The 14,372-nt window shown below is 37.0% G+C and overlaps 1 protein-coding gene across 1 annotated transcript in view; it reads left to right on the top strand.

Annotated features, from left to right (window-relative positions):
- Positions 1–14,372, top strand: part of Lrp1b (LDL receptor related protein 1B) — a 1,719,438-nt gene that overhangs the window by 549,142 nt on the left and 1,155,924 nt on the right. Inside the window, exon 5 of the mRNA XM_052181021.1 lies at positions 9,031–9,159. Within this exon, the coding sequence (XP_052036981.1) occupies positions 9,031–9,159 (129 nt within the window). The remainder of the gene's footprint in view (positions 1–9,030; positions 9,160–14,372) is intronic.

Genomic DNA, 14,372 nt, shown 5'->3' with positions numbered 1-14,372 from the left:
ACTTTTGCTTAGCTGATTATCTTACTACTTTTGGTTTAAAACAGGATTTTATTTATTTATTTATTTATTTATTTATTTACTCTCCCAACATTGCTGTAATTTCAGTGCTCCCATTAAAGAGTCCCTTCTTTGCTACCTTCTCTTTGCCTCTAGGAGGAAAGGCCCACCCTGGCACATGGAATCTCTGTAGAATTAGGTGTACCCTTACCCACTGAGACAGGATAAGGCAGCCCTCTGGTACCTGGGGCTCTTTGTTCCTGTCTATGCTCTTTGTTTGGATGCTCAGAGTCTGAGCACTTGCAGGGGGCCAGGTTAGTTGACATTGTTGGTTTTTCTGTGGGGTTCTGATTCATTTCAGGGCTATCAATCCTTAAGCAGTTCTTCCATAATGGTTCTAGAAACTTGTCCAATGATTGGCTGTGGGTATCTGTATCTGTTTCAGTCAGATAAAACCTCTCAGAGGACAGTTATACTAGGCTCCATTTTGTATCATTAATACTGTCAGGGATTGGTGCTTGATCATGGGATAGGTCTCAAGTTGGGAGGGTTATTGGTTGTCCATTCCTTCAGTCTCCACTCCATCTTTTTCGCTGCATTTCTTTTAGACAGCACCAATTTTGTGGCAAAAGCTTTGTGGATGGGTTGGTCTTTATCCCTACACTGGGGATTCTGCCTAGCTATAGGAGGTGACTTCTTTAGGTTCTACATTCCCATTGTAGGCATCTTGGCTAAGGTCAAACATATTTACTCCTGGGAGTTCCCCTATCCCAGGTCTCTGGAACTTCATAGAAATTACTGCCAATCCCTCCCCATGTCCTGCAGCCTCATATTTCCATTCATTCTCCTGGCCCTCTAGCCCTCTCTCCAGTTTCTTCCCATACCTGATCCTCCCCGCCTCCAATCCTCCCCTCCTCCCCTTTCCGACTTAGGTCTCTCCCTCCTGCCTCACATGACTATTTTGTTTCCCCTTCTAAGTGGGATTCAAGCATATTTATTTGCACCTGTCTTCTTGGTTAACTTTTTTTTTATTCGATATATTTTTTATTTACATTTCAAATGATTTCCCCTTTTCTAGCCCCCCACTCCCTGAAAGTCCCATAAGCCCCCTTTTCTCCCCCTGTCCTCCCACCCACCCCTTCCCACTTCCCCGTTCTGGTTTTGCCCTATACTTCTTCACTGAGTCTTTCTAGAACAAGGGGCCACTCCTCCTTTCTTCTTGTACCTCATTTGATGTATGGATTATGTTTGGGGTATTCCAGTTTTCTAGGTTAATATCCACTTATTAGTGAGTGCATACCATGAGTCACCTTTTGAGTCTGGGTTACCTCACTTAGTATGATGTTTTCTAGCTCCATCCATTTGCCTAAGAATTTCATGAATTCATTGTTTCTAATGGCTGAATAGTACTCCATTGTGTAGATATACCACATTTTTTGCATCCACTCTTCTGTTGAGGGATACCTGGGTTCTTTCCAGCATCTGGCAATTATAAATAGGGCTGCTATGAACATAGTAGAGCATGTATCCTTATTACATGGTGGGGAATCCTCTGGGTATACGCCCAGGAGTGGTATAGCAGGATCTTCTGGAAGTGAGGTGCCCAGTTTTTGGAGGAACCTCCACACTTATTTCCAGAGTGGTTGTACCAATTTGCAACCCCACCAGCAGTGGAGGAGTGTTCCTCTTTCTCCACATCCTCTCCAACACCTGCTGTCTCATGAATTTTTAATCTTAGCCATTCTGACTCTCATAAGGTGAAATCTCAGAGTTGTTTTGATTTGCATTTCCCTAATGACTAATGAAGTTGAGCATTTTTTAAGATGCTTCTCCGCCATCCGAAGTTCTTCAGGTGAGAATTCCCTGTTTAACTCTGTACCCCATTTTTTAATAGGGTTGTTTGGTTTTCTGGAGTCTAACTTCTTAAGTTCTTTATATATATTGGATATTAGCCCTCTATCTGATGTAGGATTGGTGAAGATCTTTTCCCAATTTGTTGGTTGCCGATTTGTCCTTTTGATGGTGTCCTTTGCCGTACAGAAACTTTGTAATTTTATGAGGTCCCATTTGTCAATTCTTGATCTTAGAGCATACGCTATTGGTGTTCTGTTCAGAAATTTCTCCCCGTACCAATGTCCTCAAGGGTCTTCCCCAGTTTCTTTTCTATTAGCTTCAGAGTGTCTGGCTTTATGTGGAGGTCCTTGATCCATTTGGATTTGAGCTTAGTACAAGGCGATAAAGATGGATCAATTCGCATTCTTCTGCTTGCTGACCTCCAGTTGAACCAGCACCATTTGTTGAAAAGGCTATCTTTTTTCCATTGGATGTTTTCAGCCCCTTTGTCAAGGATCAAGTGGCCATAGGTGTGGAGTATGTCATGGGTATTCTGTACTTTAGGGCTAATATCAATTTATCAGTGAGTAAACTATGCATGTCTTTGTGAGTTTTTGTTATCTCACTCAGGATCATATTTTCTAGTTCCATTCATTTGCTTGCAAAATTCTTGTTGTCTTAATACAGGATTTTAAACTTAAAAGAATTGTGATAAACTTTTTTTTTCAAAATTTTATTATCAAAACCATTAAAAATGATCTAAGATTATTTTAATGACTTTTCAGTGCTATGAATAAAGACCATACTGGCAAGGGGGCATGGAGCTAGAAACAGCAGAGATACCAAATGGGAATGGCATAAATCTTTTAAACTTTGACGTCCTCAATGACAAAAATGCCAAATTTCATTTTCACATGCATCATTATTTTAAAAATGCCTCTCAAATAGCAGTGTCTACTGGCAATCAAAGATTCAAATGACCAACACTGTAGGGGGCAACCCATCTAGTTTAAAGTTATCCAAAAGAATGCATCAGACTCAAGAGTCAGACCCTAATCAACGTAATAGAGGATTCACATAAAACTATGCTATACATTTGCTACATATGTGCAGAGGTCCATTACTTGCATGCTCTTTGGTTGGTGGTTCAGTCTCTGTAAGACCCCATGTGCCAAGGTTAGTTGTCTCTTAATGTCTTCTTGTAGTGTCTGTTACCCATCCAGTTCCTTCAGTTCTTCCTTTCATTCTTCCACATGATACCAGGAGTAGCTCCTGATGTTTAGTTGTGGGTCTCTGCATGTGTTTGCATCAGCAGCTGGATGAGGCTTTTCAGAGGACAATAATGCTAAGTTACCTGTCTCAAAGCATAGCAGAGAATCATTAACAGTGGTTGTATCTGTTCTATAGAATGGGTCTCAAATTGAATGTTCATTGGTTGGCCATCCCCCCACCCCCCAATCTCTGCTTCATTGTTATCCTTGCAAATCTTGTAGGCAGGGCAAATTTTGGGTAAAGAGTTTTGTGGGTGTGTTGGCACCCCACTCCTTCCATTGGAAGTCTTACTTGGATAAAAGAGGTGGCCACATCAGTCTCTATATTCCTCACTCCTTGGAGTCTCAGATAGGGTCAACCCCACAGGCTTCTGTGAGCCTCCCAATGCCAAAACTCTAGCATGTCCTAGAGATACACTCCCACACTTATTTCCCTTTTTAATCCAGTTGTCTCTCTTCTTAGATAGCTGATCTCTACTCTTGTTCCAGTTGCCCCCTTCTATCTATGTCTGATGTCTATTTTATTGTGAATAAGATTCAAGCATCTTCTTTTGCTCTCTCGTTATAACATAGATTTTGGGCTCTGTAGATTACAACACGGATATTCTGTGCTTTATGTACAAATAACCACTGAAAAGTGAGCACGTGCTATTCATGTCTGTCTGGGTCTGAGTTACCTCACTCAAGATGATCTTTTCTAGTTCCATCCATTTGCCTGAAAATCTCATAATGTCTTTGTTGTTAATAGTTGTGTAGTATTACGTTGTATAAATGAACCACATTTTCTTTTTCCACTCTTTAGTTGAGGGATATCTAGGTTGTTTCCAAATTCTGGCTATTATGAATAAAGCTGCCATGAATATAGTTGAGCAAATGTACTTGTTGTATGGAGGAAAATCTTTTGGGTATATGTCCAGAAGTAGTATAGCTGGTTCTTAAGGTAAATCTAGTCCCAATTTTCTAAGAAACTGCCAAATTGATTTCCAAATTAGTTATACAAATTTGAATTGCCACCAACAATGGAGGAGTGTGCCCCTGCTCCACATCCTTGCCAGCATATGTTGTCACTTGAGTTTTTAATATGTCACATTCTGAGTACTGTAAAAAGGAATCTCATAATAGTTTTGATTTGCATTTCCCAGCTGACTAAGGATGGCATAAGTGTTCCTAACCATTTGATATTGCTCTGTTAAGAATTCAGTTTTGCTATGTACACCATTTTTAATTGGATTATTTGGTTTATGAGTATCTAATTTTGTGAGTTCATTATTTCTTTTGGGTATTTGCCATCTGTTGGGTATAGAGTTGGTGAAAATCTTTTCCCATTCTGTAGGCTATAGATTTGTCCTATTGAAAATATCTTTTGCCTTACAGAGGCCTTTGAATTTCATGAGGTTATTTATACTAATTATTGATCTTGATGATTAAGCTATAGGTATTCTGTCTTTTGTACCACTGCCTTCAAGGCTATTCCCCACTTTCTATACTATCAGATTTAGTGTATCTAGTTTTGTGTTGAGGTCTTTGGTCCACTTGGACTTGAATTTTGTGCACAGTGATAGATATGGATCTATTTGTATTCTTCTACATGCAATCTACAGATTCAATGCAATCCCCATCAAAATTCCGAAGCAATTCTTTACAGACATTGAAAGAGCAATTCTTAGCTTCATATGGAAAAACAAGAAGATAGCTAAAACAATTCTGTACAATAAAAGAGTGCATGGAGTTATCACCATACCTGACTTCAAGCTGTACTACAGGGTAATAGTAATAAAATCCTATGGTACTGGCATTAAAAACAGACATGTTGATAAATGGAATAAATTCAAAGACCCAGAAATAAATCCATACACCTACAGACACTTTTTAGTGTTTAGATTTTTGACAAATCTAAACTCATACAATAGAAAAAAAGGAAAGAAAGAAAGAGTGAAAGAAAGAAGGAAAGAAACAAAGAAATGGAACAAATAAACAAAAGAAACATAATAAAAGAATTTTAACAAATGGTGCAAGTTTAAGAATCTTTAACTTATTAAATAATGGCAAATTCAGTCCCAATGTATTTCTTCTGATGAAAGAAGGAAAAAACAAAAGCAATTATGTGCTAACTGTATTTGAAGTAACACATAGAAAGTAAGTTCCTTTTATTTTTTCCCATTCTTTAGTTGCCCCATATGACAATCAATTGTGTTCAGCTGTATCTCCAGACAATTTTTGGTCCTTATTGGAAAAAAAGAAGGCAACACACAGGAAATGACATGAATATCCTTGTGCAGTCGGCTTGGTGGAGTTGAATAAATGTCACAGGAGGATATGCTACCTAGGTTAAAAGAACAACAGAAATCATTAATTACATTTCTCTCCTGGTTAACATAATCACATCAATAAAACTAAAATAGAAACCAATAATATTAAAGTTGGAAATGTTTATGAAAGTATGCAAGCATCATTATTGCAATCAAGGGCTGAACTTTTACAAGTACAAAACTAAATTTCTTTCAGCATTACAGTAGATATAGCTCTAAACAGTGTTCTTTCTATTTCCCAAAGTACTTATTTTAAATGAGCCATCCATGACTTCAGGTTATTATAGGACTATAAAAAAAAAATACAAAGTCAGAGCAAAGAATTCCATATAGGTTAATTCTTTGCCAATTTAAATAGCTCCTTATGCTATACAGCAATTTTTTTTCTTTTTCCCCTATTAAATTCCTTTATTAGCTTTGGATTTCCCAAAACTCAACCCTGAAACAAGAAGTTAAATGAAAGGTTCTTGTTTTCTTTTTGTTTTTCAGTCAATCTTCTCTGCTTTATTTTCTGTTTTCTTACCACCCTTTCTCTATTTCTTCCATCCACACTGTTTTACTCCCTCTTTTTCCCTTTTCTTGTAATATCATAATAATAATAGTAAAAGGTGGCACAAATATTAAGATTATTAATATTTAAAGGATAAATGCAGTCACAGCAAATTCTGATTGAAGCCTAACTATGTGGCAATGTCATGTAGGAAGAGGAGGAAAGAACTAGAACATTTAGCACTGTCATTCTCTGGAATGAATGGTTGCATGTTGAAGATGAGATCATCTCTCCTAGAATGTTTCAAGCCTTTCTTTCTGCTGGATCAGGGTTGTCACAGACCTTTCCTTGTGAAATCACACTGAACAATCATTGGAAAGCTGACAGTTTTTATTTGCTATAGGTCTCTTGAGAGTCTCTCAAAATTATATTAAGGAATTCTTTGTTCTCCAACCGTATGGTGTTTAAACTTGTTTCCTTCATCTTTGGTCATTAGAATTGCATTTCTCAAAACAGATCTTGATAGGTTCCCCTGGTTGATAGGATACCCTGGTTCATTATATGAACTTATTACTTCTCTCTTATATTTAAATACACCAATGGATTTTTTAAATTCCCAAACACCTAAGTTTATATTTTAACTTTTATCGTTTTATATTTATTTAACCCATCACATGTATTGATTAATGTTCCCTTCAGTTCCCACCCTTCTTACTTATCTTTAAAACAACTGTCCATTTGCTGCCTGTCTAGTCAAGTCACATGTTCGCGTGTTGAATACACATGTATATATAAATTGAATATATATGTATATTTTCTAAAGTAATCAATTACCATTCTAGTTTAGTTTCAACATTCATCAATCCACCTGTAACCCAGATTTATTTAGTTTTTTAAAACAAAGATCATTTTCTGGTTCCTTCTTAATTAATACCTTCCAAATGTTGTACATGATCTAGAGTCAACACTCTAGATTAGCATACAAAATAATTCATTATCAGTACTACAAATTACCACTTCCACTTCTACTCCTTTGCCTTACTTGACTCCTTCACATGAAATCCCCATGCCATCACAATACCTGCTAGAAGCTGCAGAGAATAACTCTAGTGTATGTTTTGTTGGGTTAAGGAAATTTCAATATTGCTTATTCTCAGTTAATTAGGACATTTTCTCTTTTTATTGAAAATACTTTTTCATACAATATATTTGGATTATTGTTGCTTCTACCTCAAATCCTTCAAGACCTTCCCCACGTTCCCACCCACTCAAACACACACATTTTCTTTCCCTCTCTTATTACAAATCAAATAGGAATCTGAAAATATTAAAATATGGTAAAATAAATGCAAAACAAAATAGGACAGAAAAAGCACACATGTGAGACAAAGAACCAAAAATTTATAGAAAACATATACAGATGCACACATGTGCGCGCCCACACACACACACACAAAACAACAACAACAAACAAAATTAGAAACCATAAATGATTCATGAAAGATCTGTGAGGTTGCTCATTCCAAGACTGTATTTTATATATATATATATGTGTGTGTGTGTGTGTGTGTGTGTGTGCGTGTGTGTGTGTGTACATTATATATATTCTCTACAATTACCATTGAGCTCATTTTGTGATCGTCATCTACTACCTGCGCTCAATTTCCCTTAAGCATGGTTTCTATCTCCAATGTGACTTCTCTGGAGAAATAAATCCTTTTTCCCCTTGAAGACAAGTTATCATTCAAAATAATAGAAATAGACCAAAGTCTTGAGGCCTGGACAGATAGCTCATCAGATGAAAGCATTTTGTACAAACCTGATGTCTAAAGATGAATCTGTATAATCCATAAAAATCAAATGTTGGAGAGAACTGACTACAATAAGCTGTCCTTTTTCCTCTTACTTTTGCATGCATGTCATGTATATGTATTTGCATGTGTGTGTGTATATATATATATATATATATATATATATATATATATATATATATCAGACGCATATACACAATATCTAATACCAAATATCAACATAAAATCTTTTACATCTAAAAATGATACCTTTATTTTGTTTAGTAAATGTTCAACAGTTTACCTTTTTTATTAGATGTATTCTTTATTTACATTTCAAATGTTGTGCTATTTCCTGGTTCCCCCCTCCTCCCAAAATTCCATAAACCATCTGCCCTTCCCCAATTAACCCTCCCCTGCTTCACCCTCCTGGCATTCCTTTACACTACAGCATCAAGGCTTTCTAGGACCAAGGGCCTCTCCTCTCTTTGGTGTCTAATAAGATCATCCTCTGCTGCCTATGTATCTGGAGTTATGGGTAACTCCATGTGTACTCTTTGGTTGATGGTTTTGTTCCTGGGAGCTCTGGGAGTACTGGGTGGCTCATATTGTTTTTCCCCCTATGGTGCTACAATCCTACAAACCCCTTCAGATCCTTGGGTCCTTTCTCTGGCTCCTCCATTGGGGACCCTGTGCTCAGTTCAGTGGCTGATTGAGAGTGTCCCCTCTGTATTTCTCATACACTAGCACAGCCTCCCAGGGGACAGCTATATCCAGCTCTAGTCAGCAAATACTTGTGGGCATCGATAATAGTGTCTAGGTTTTGTAACTATATATGAGATGGATCCCTGGGTGGGGTAGTCTCTGGATGGTCTTTCCCTCAGACTCTGCTTCACACTTTGTCTCTGTTCAAAATTGTGAAGATTATTTATATGTCTCTGTTCAAAAATCACGTTTAATCTTCAGATTAACAACCGTCTACTAGGTTAATTCTTAGATAAAAGATGGAAAGAGTTATTTCTTTAAATATTGGACTTACTAAAATATGTATTAAAGTGAATTTTAAAGCAGTAAAAACACTAATATTTTCTGGGTAAAATGACCAACACAATTAATGTCAGTATTCTTTTATATATACAAATAAATTTATGCTTAATTTAACCTAACTTAACAAATATTAGAACAATGAACTTAACATTTAGTTGAAATTATTTTAAATAGCTTATTGAAATTAGCTTACCTTTTAAAACAATTGTCTGTTTGAAAATATGTATTTTTGTCAACAAAATCAAATGTTCAAGCATAAATTTTCTTAGAAATGACATTAATTTTTCTTTCAGATCAAGATGAATGTAGCATTTATGGTGTTTGCAGCCAGACCTGCAAGAATACATATGGATCCTATGCTTGCAGCTGTGTGGAAGGTTATATAATGCAGTCAGACAACAGATCTTGTAAGGTCAAAAATGGTAAGTTATAGTGTTTGTTCTTGCAGAGCCTCTATTTTGTTCTTTTTCATAATTCTTTCTTCTGCACTGTGGTGCAGCCGTGTGAACGAGTGCAAGGACATATTTACACACTGATTGTGTTAGAGCCTCAGAGCAGCACTTTTGATAGTTGTCATTCATACAAGACCTCATCAACTGGACAAATGTCTACTTAGAAAATGGCTGGAGTAATGGATCTTAACTGCCAATTCTTTACTGCACTCTATTATAAGTGTGTTCTTAGTGGGTTTGCCTTGAGAAATTTTGTCTAAAATTTCTACTCCATGTGTAACATAATCTCCTAAAGCCTAGTTCACTCTACTCCTTTACTTAAAACCTGTTACTCTACTCAGTTACTTGAAATCCATTATTACCTTCTTCCCATCCTGAGAATAAAATGAGAACTATTGGAAGGATTATGAAAACCCAACAATGCACTTTACCTTTCATCTTTCCAATTCCATGCTTATGTCCCTGTCCTTTATCCCAGCTCTCCTGTTGTCTATCCCAGAAATTATTTTCTTGCGTCAACTGTACTAGTCTTGCCTTGAGTCATTCCACATTCCAGCCTGAAATACTCTTGGCTATCCAAATCAGGTGCCTCTTCCATTCTTTTTCAAGGCTCTGCCACAAGGGTAACCCCTCAGAAAACTCATAAAGGTGTATACTCTCCATCACTATCTATTTTTGGTGTTTGTGTGTGTGTGTGTGTGTGTGTGTGCGCACGCGCACATGTCTCTGTGTGTGTCTGTGTGTCTGTATGTCTGTGTCTGTGTCTGTGTGTGCCTGTGTTTGTGTCTGTCTCTGTGTATGTATGTGTGTGTGTTTGTGTGTGTGTGTGTGTGTGTGTGTGTGTGTGTGTGTGCTCTAATACCATATGCTTTCCCAGAATCATTGAACTACTATTTGAGATTAATTCAGTTTAGGGTCAATTTTATTTCTTCCTTACTATATGATTTACCATTTACCTTTAGAATTCTGGGGAAAGCAAAGGAAAGGAAATATAAGTGGAATTAGAGAAAAATAAATGATGGAGAGATGGTAGGTTACGAATATGAATTTATTCTTCAAATAAAATTATAAAATTAACATATTCATCTTTCAATGCTTAAATTTGATGTTTAAAATGCTTCTTTTATTACTTCTTTTTTTTTCTTTTATTACTTCTTACTAGTCAATTAAACTATCAGTTTCTACAAAACTTTTAGCAGGTATTAAATCCTTATAAATATTGTTTATCAAGTATCTTGGTAATACACCAGAAACCACAGGGCACTACCTTCTTATGAAGCTGAATTAGCTCAAGAATATTGTGAGGGAATATTGTAGACAATATTCCACCTAGGCTGAATAATTCGCCTTAAGTCTGTTTTCATATCAAGTATTTCAGATAGCGATGAGAAAGAAATGACTACCCTCCCACCTCTCTTGAGCCTTTATTAGTAAGTAACAAATTACAAGAGGAAAATATGATGCTTAGTAAGTTGCTGCTTTTTCTTTTATAGACCTCATACCATGTTTTACCATGTCTTTGAGATAGTATATAAGTAATTAAAAAGAAAAACGTACTCAAAATCATAAAGAGAACCTTCTTCAATTCTTCGTGTTTTTTACTTTGAATTAATTATTTAGGTGTGAGATTCATATCTTTAAAACCATTAAGCCATGTTCTATGTTATTTCATTAAGATCCCTGATTCAACATATTAATGTACCAAAGAAAGCAGAGTTTTTGCTGTTTCTACTGCATAGCACAATGTTAGAGAAAATGAGAAAGAAAGAAACGTGATAAGCCTGACTCATGAAAACACTGCTTCCCTTTCTACAGAAGTAGCTTATCTGACTGTAATAGGATATGACTAGAGAAGGGTGGTACATAGTAATGTCACACTGTATCAAGGAAAGGTGATGGCTCGGTAACTGATAATGGAATATACAAATCACCTCTATGCCCTTAGCTTGAAGACAATATCTGCCTACAGAGGTTGAAAAATAAACTGTTGCTATGGAGATAGTGTTTCGGCTTAAAGTTTAAAGAAAATGAGCTGCTAATAATAAGGGCCTAAGTCTGTACCAAAGAGCATCTACTTTTGAAGGTCACATAAATATTTGATTCCGTGCATTTGCACAATTCAGGAAAAATGTCATTAGCCTATTTCAGTTTTCTTACTTTTATAGTACATGAGCCAGAGAAAAGAGTTGGCTTTGGTTACACATATAGTTAATGCCCCACATTAACAAATTATTGTTAAAATTTTTCGAGAGATTAGGGAAATAGACAACTATCAAAGCCAAATGATGGAGAAGTTAGCTAGAACCAAACTGAGGAGGATAGTATTACAGAGAGATCTTGGGCTCGCACAATGCTATCTTCTACAAGACTCCCTGAACTACACCTCATGTTCGGTCATGGGTCTCTGTGTCTGTTTTCATCAGCTGATGGATGAAGCCTCTCCGAAGACAGTTATTCTAGGTTCCAGTTTGCAAGCATAGCAGAGTGTAATCAAGTGTCAGGAGTGGGATCTTTTCCAAGGGAGGCGTTTCAGGTTGAGCCAGTCAATTGGTTTGCCATTCCCTCAGTCTTTGCTTTATCTTTATCCCTGCACATCTTGTAGGCAGGACACATTTTGGATTGAAGCTTTTGTGGATCCATTGATGTCCCCCTCCTTCCTGCCTACTTCAGTCTTTTTCCTCCCAGTGGTAGACATTTCAGCTAGGGTCACCCCTAGAGACTCCTTATAGTAGCACTCATCTCGGGTCTCCAGCTAGTCTCAGAGATGCTCCTCACTGCTTTCCACTCTCATTCCCAGCTCTCTTCTGCTCCTCTCTCCATCCATAACTGATCCCCATCGCCATTCTCCTTCCTCATGCCCTCTACCATCCAGTTCTCTCTCCCCATCCACCCCTGATAGTTCCCTTCTGAATGAGATTCACACTTCCTCTCTTGGGCCCTACTTGTTACCCTGTTTCTTTGGATCTGTGGAATTTAGTATGGGAAGGGTAGGTGATAGAATTTTATGAGGAGGAAGAGTCAAGGACACCACAAGAAGACCTAGAGAGTCAACAAATCTGAGCTCATGGCGGTTCCACAAAGATTGAACCACCATTCAAACAGCATACAGAAGCTGGACCTAGGCCTCTGACACATTCACAGCAGGCGTGAAGCTTGGTCTTCATGTGGGTCCCTAACAATTGGAGCAGGGGCTGTCTCTGACTTTTGCCTTCCCTTTGAACCCCTTCCCCTTCCTGGACATCTGGGTGAACATCAGTGGGCACGGATGTGCTTAGTCCTTCTGGGACTAGATGTCCCAGTGTGGAGTGGTAGCCAATGGGGTCTTCCCATTCTCAGATGAGAAAGTGGGGGAGTAATAAGTGTCAGGAATTTGGGGTTTGTATGGGTGGGACTGATAGAAGAAAAGGGGACTGCAACTGGGATGTAAAATGAATAAAAATACTATTATGGAAAGAAAAAATAGGAGAGATAATGTTCCTAGGTACAGAGGTTCTTCATAAGAACAGATAGCTAAATGTCTTTTAAACTGCTTATAAAGGTGCTAACATTTCAATTAATGTTATGGCCTTTTAACTGTTCACTCCAAGGCAAGACTGTAGGGCTCTGCTTTCAATCCTTAGTAATTAGGCAAATTAATACAGTTGATTGGTTATTTCATCCTTATAGCATCATGCCTAGGCACATGTAAAATTTAGAAGCCTTGAGAACGTCTTTATAAAATATGCTTAATTGAGAGAGGGGTATCACACACAGGTTTTGTGATAAGGATGAAAGGGAACAATAGTAAGCAAGTAGCTTTAGTTCTTAATTCAAGAAGGATTGGAGGATTTGCCCCAATCATTTTACATTCTGTGTCCACCTCATTAAGTGTAAATATGTGTAATTAAACACTTTTGAGTTGGAAACTTTTATAGGCAAATGACTGCAGTCACACTTGGTACTGTGCACTATTTAACTCAAACAGGAGAAATTTACAAGAGAGTCCATAACTTACAGTTGTAAAGTAACATCAAGTGTGAAGACTGCAATAATCCTGTATTATTGGATGAAACCTACTAATAGATGAACTATTATTTATGACTAAAGAGGAATTTGTACTAAGAGGTAAAAAATGTCTAATCAAAGATTAAGTTTAAAACAATCATTTAGAGCTACCCAGTGAAACTTTCTGAATGTTTTGAGATTCCATTTTTACAGATAAAATTTTGATAGTGACTTGTTTACTTTGAAACTTAAAATTTTTTGATACATATATCTTTCTTCTTGTTAAAAGACTTAAATTAACTTTGATATTAAAAAGTATATAAATATGGGTATACTTGAACTTAAGCTATAAAGCAGGCTCACAGAGTACCAGTTCCAGGAATGGAGGACGCTTAGCAAGCTTTTGGCAGTTTTAGTTTGATAAATTCAGTCTTGTTGGTTTGTTTGTTCACTGCCCTAACCGCTTTCTAAAATCAGAATCCTTGAACAGTGGAGTTCCACGGATTATACTGAATTAATGGCAATGAGTAGAGCCCTACATTGATTTTATGATCATCATCATAAAGTCAAAGTTAGCGAGAGTGTTCTTTTAGGGAGTGGAGCAGCTAGAACCTTGGGAGATATGTATCATTGACTGGCTTCAATATTCTTTCGTATCTTTTTTTAAATTATTACTTTTGCTTTTTCAGATTATAAGACTATTACATAACTTCCCACTTAAACGTTTTTCTCTAGACCCTCTCACATTCACCCTTCTTGTTATCTTTCAAATCCATGCCGTATATTTTAATTGTTTTTCTATACATGTGATAAGGTGTGTGTTTGTGTGTGTGTGTGTGCTTGTGTTCCTAATTATCTATGTACAACTTAGCCAATCTGTATAAGTTACCACACATGTTTTCAGAACTGACAATGGAAATGCGTATCTTTTACTTTTGCTGCTCACTGATTTAGAGAATAAAAGAAGCTGGACTGAGATGAAAGTGCTAGGCACTTGAAGTCTTACTTTAGTTTCCTGCAAGGAAGTGTGACACTAAACAGAGCTGAGGAAACAATGTACCTGTGCTGCGTGCTGTTTCCATCGTTATGATATGGAAGAAAAGAGTAAGAGAGAGAGAAATTAAAACTGTAACTTCCCATCTTCTAAATTAAAAGCACAGATATAATTTAACATCTCCTGATTCAGTAATAAGGTATTT

This window comes from Apodemus sylvaticus, chromosome 5 (assembly GCF_947179515.1).
Source record: "Apodemus sylvaticus chromosome 5, mApoSyl1.1, whole genome shotgun sequence".
Lineage (NCBI taxonomy): Eukaryota > Metazoa > Chordata > Mammalia > Rodentia > Muridae > Apodemus > Apodemus sylvaticus.
The sequence above is the reverse complement of the archived record's forward strand: the minus strand, read 5'-3'. Positions and strand labels throughout refer to the sequence as shown.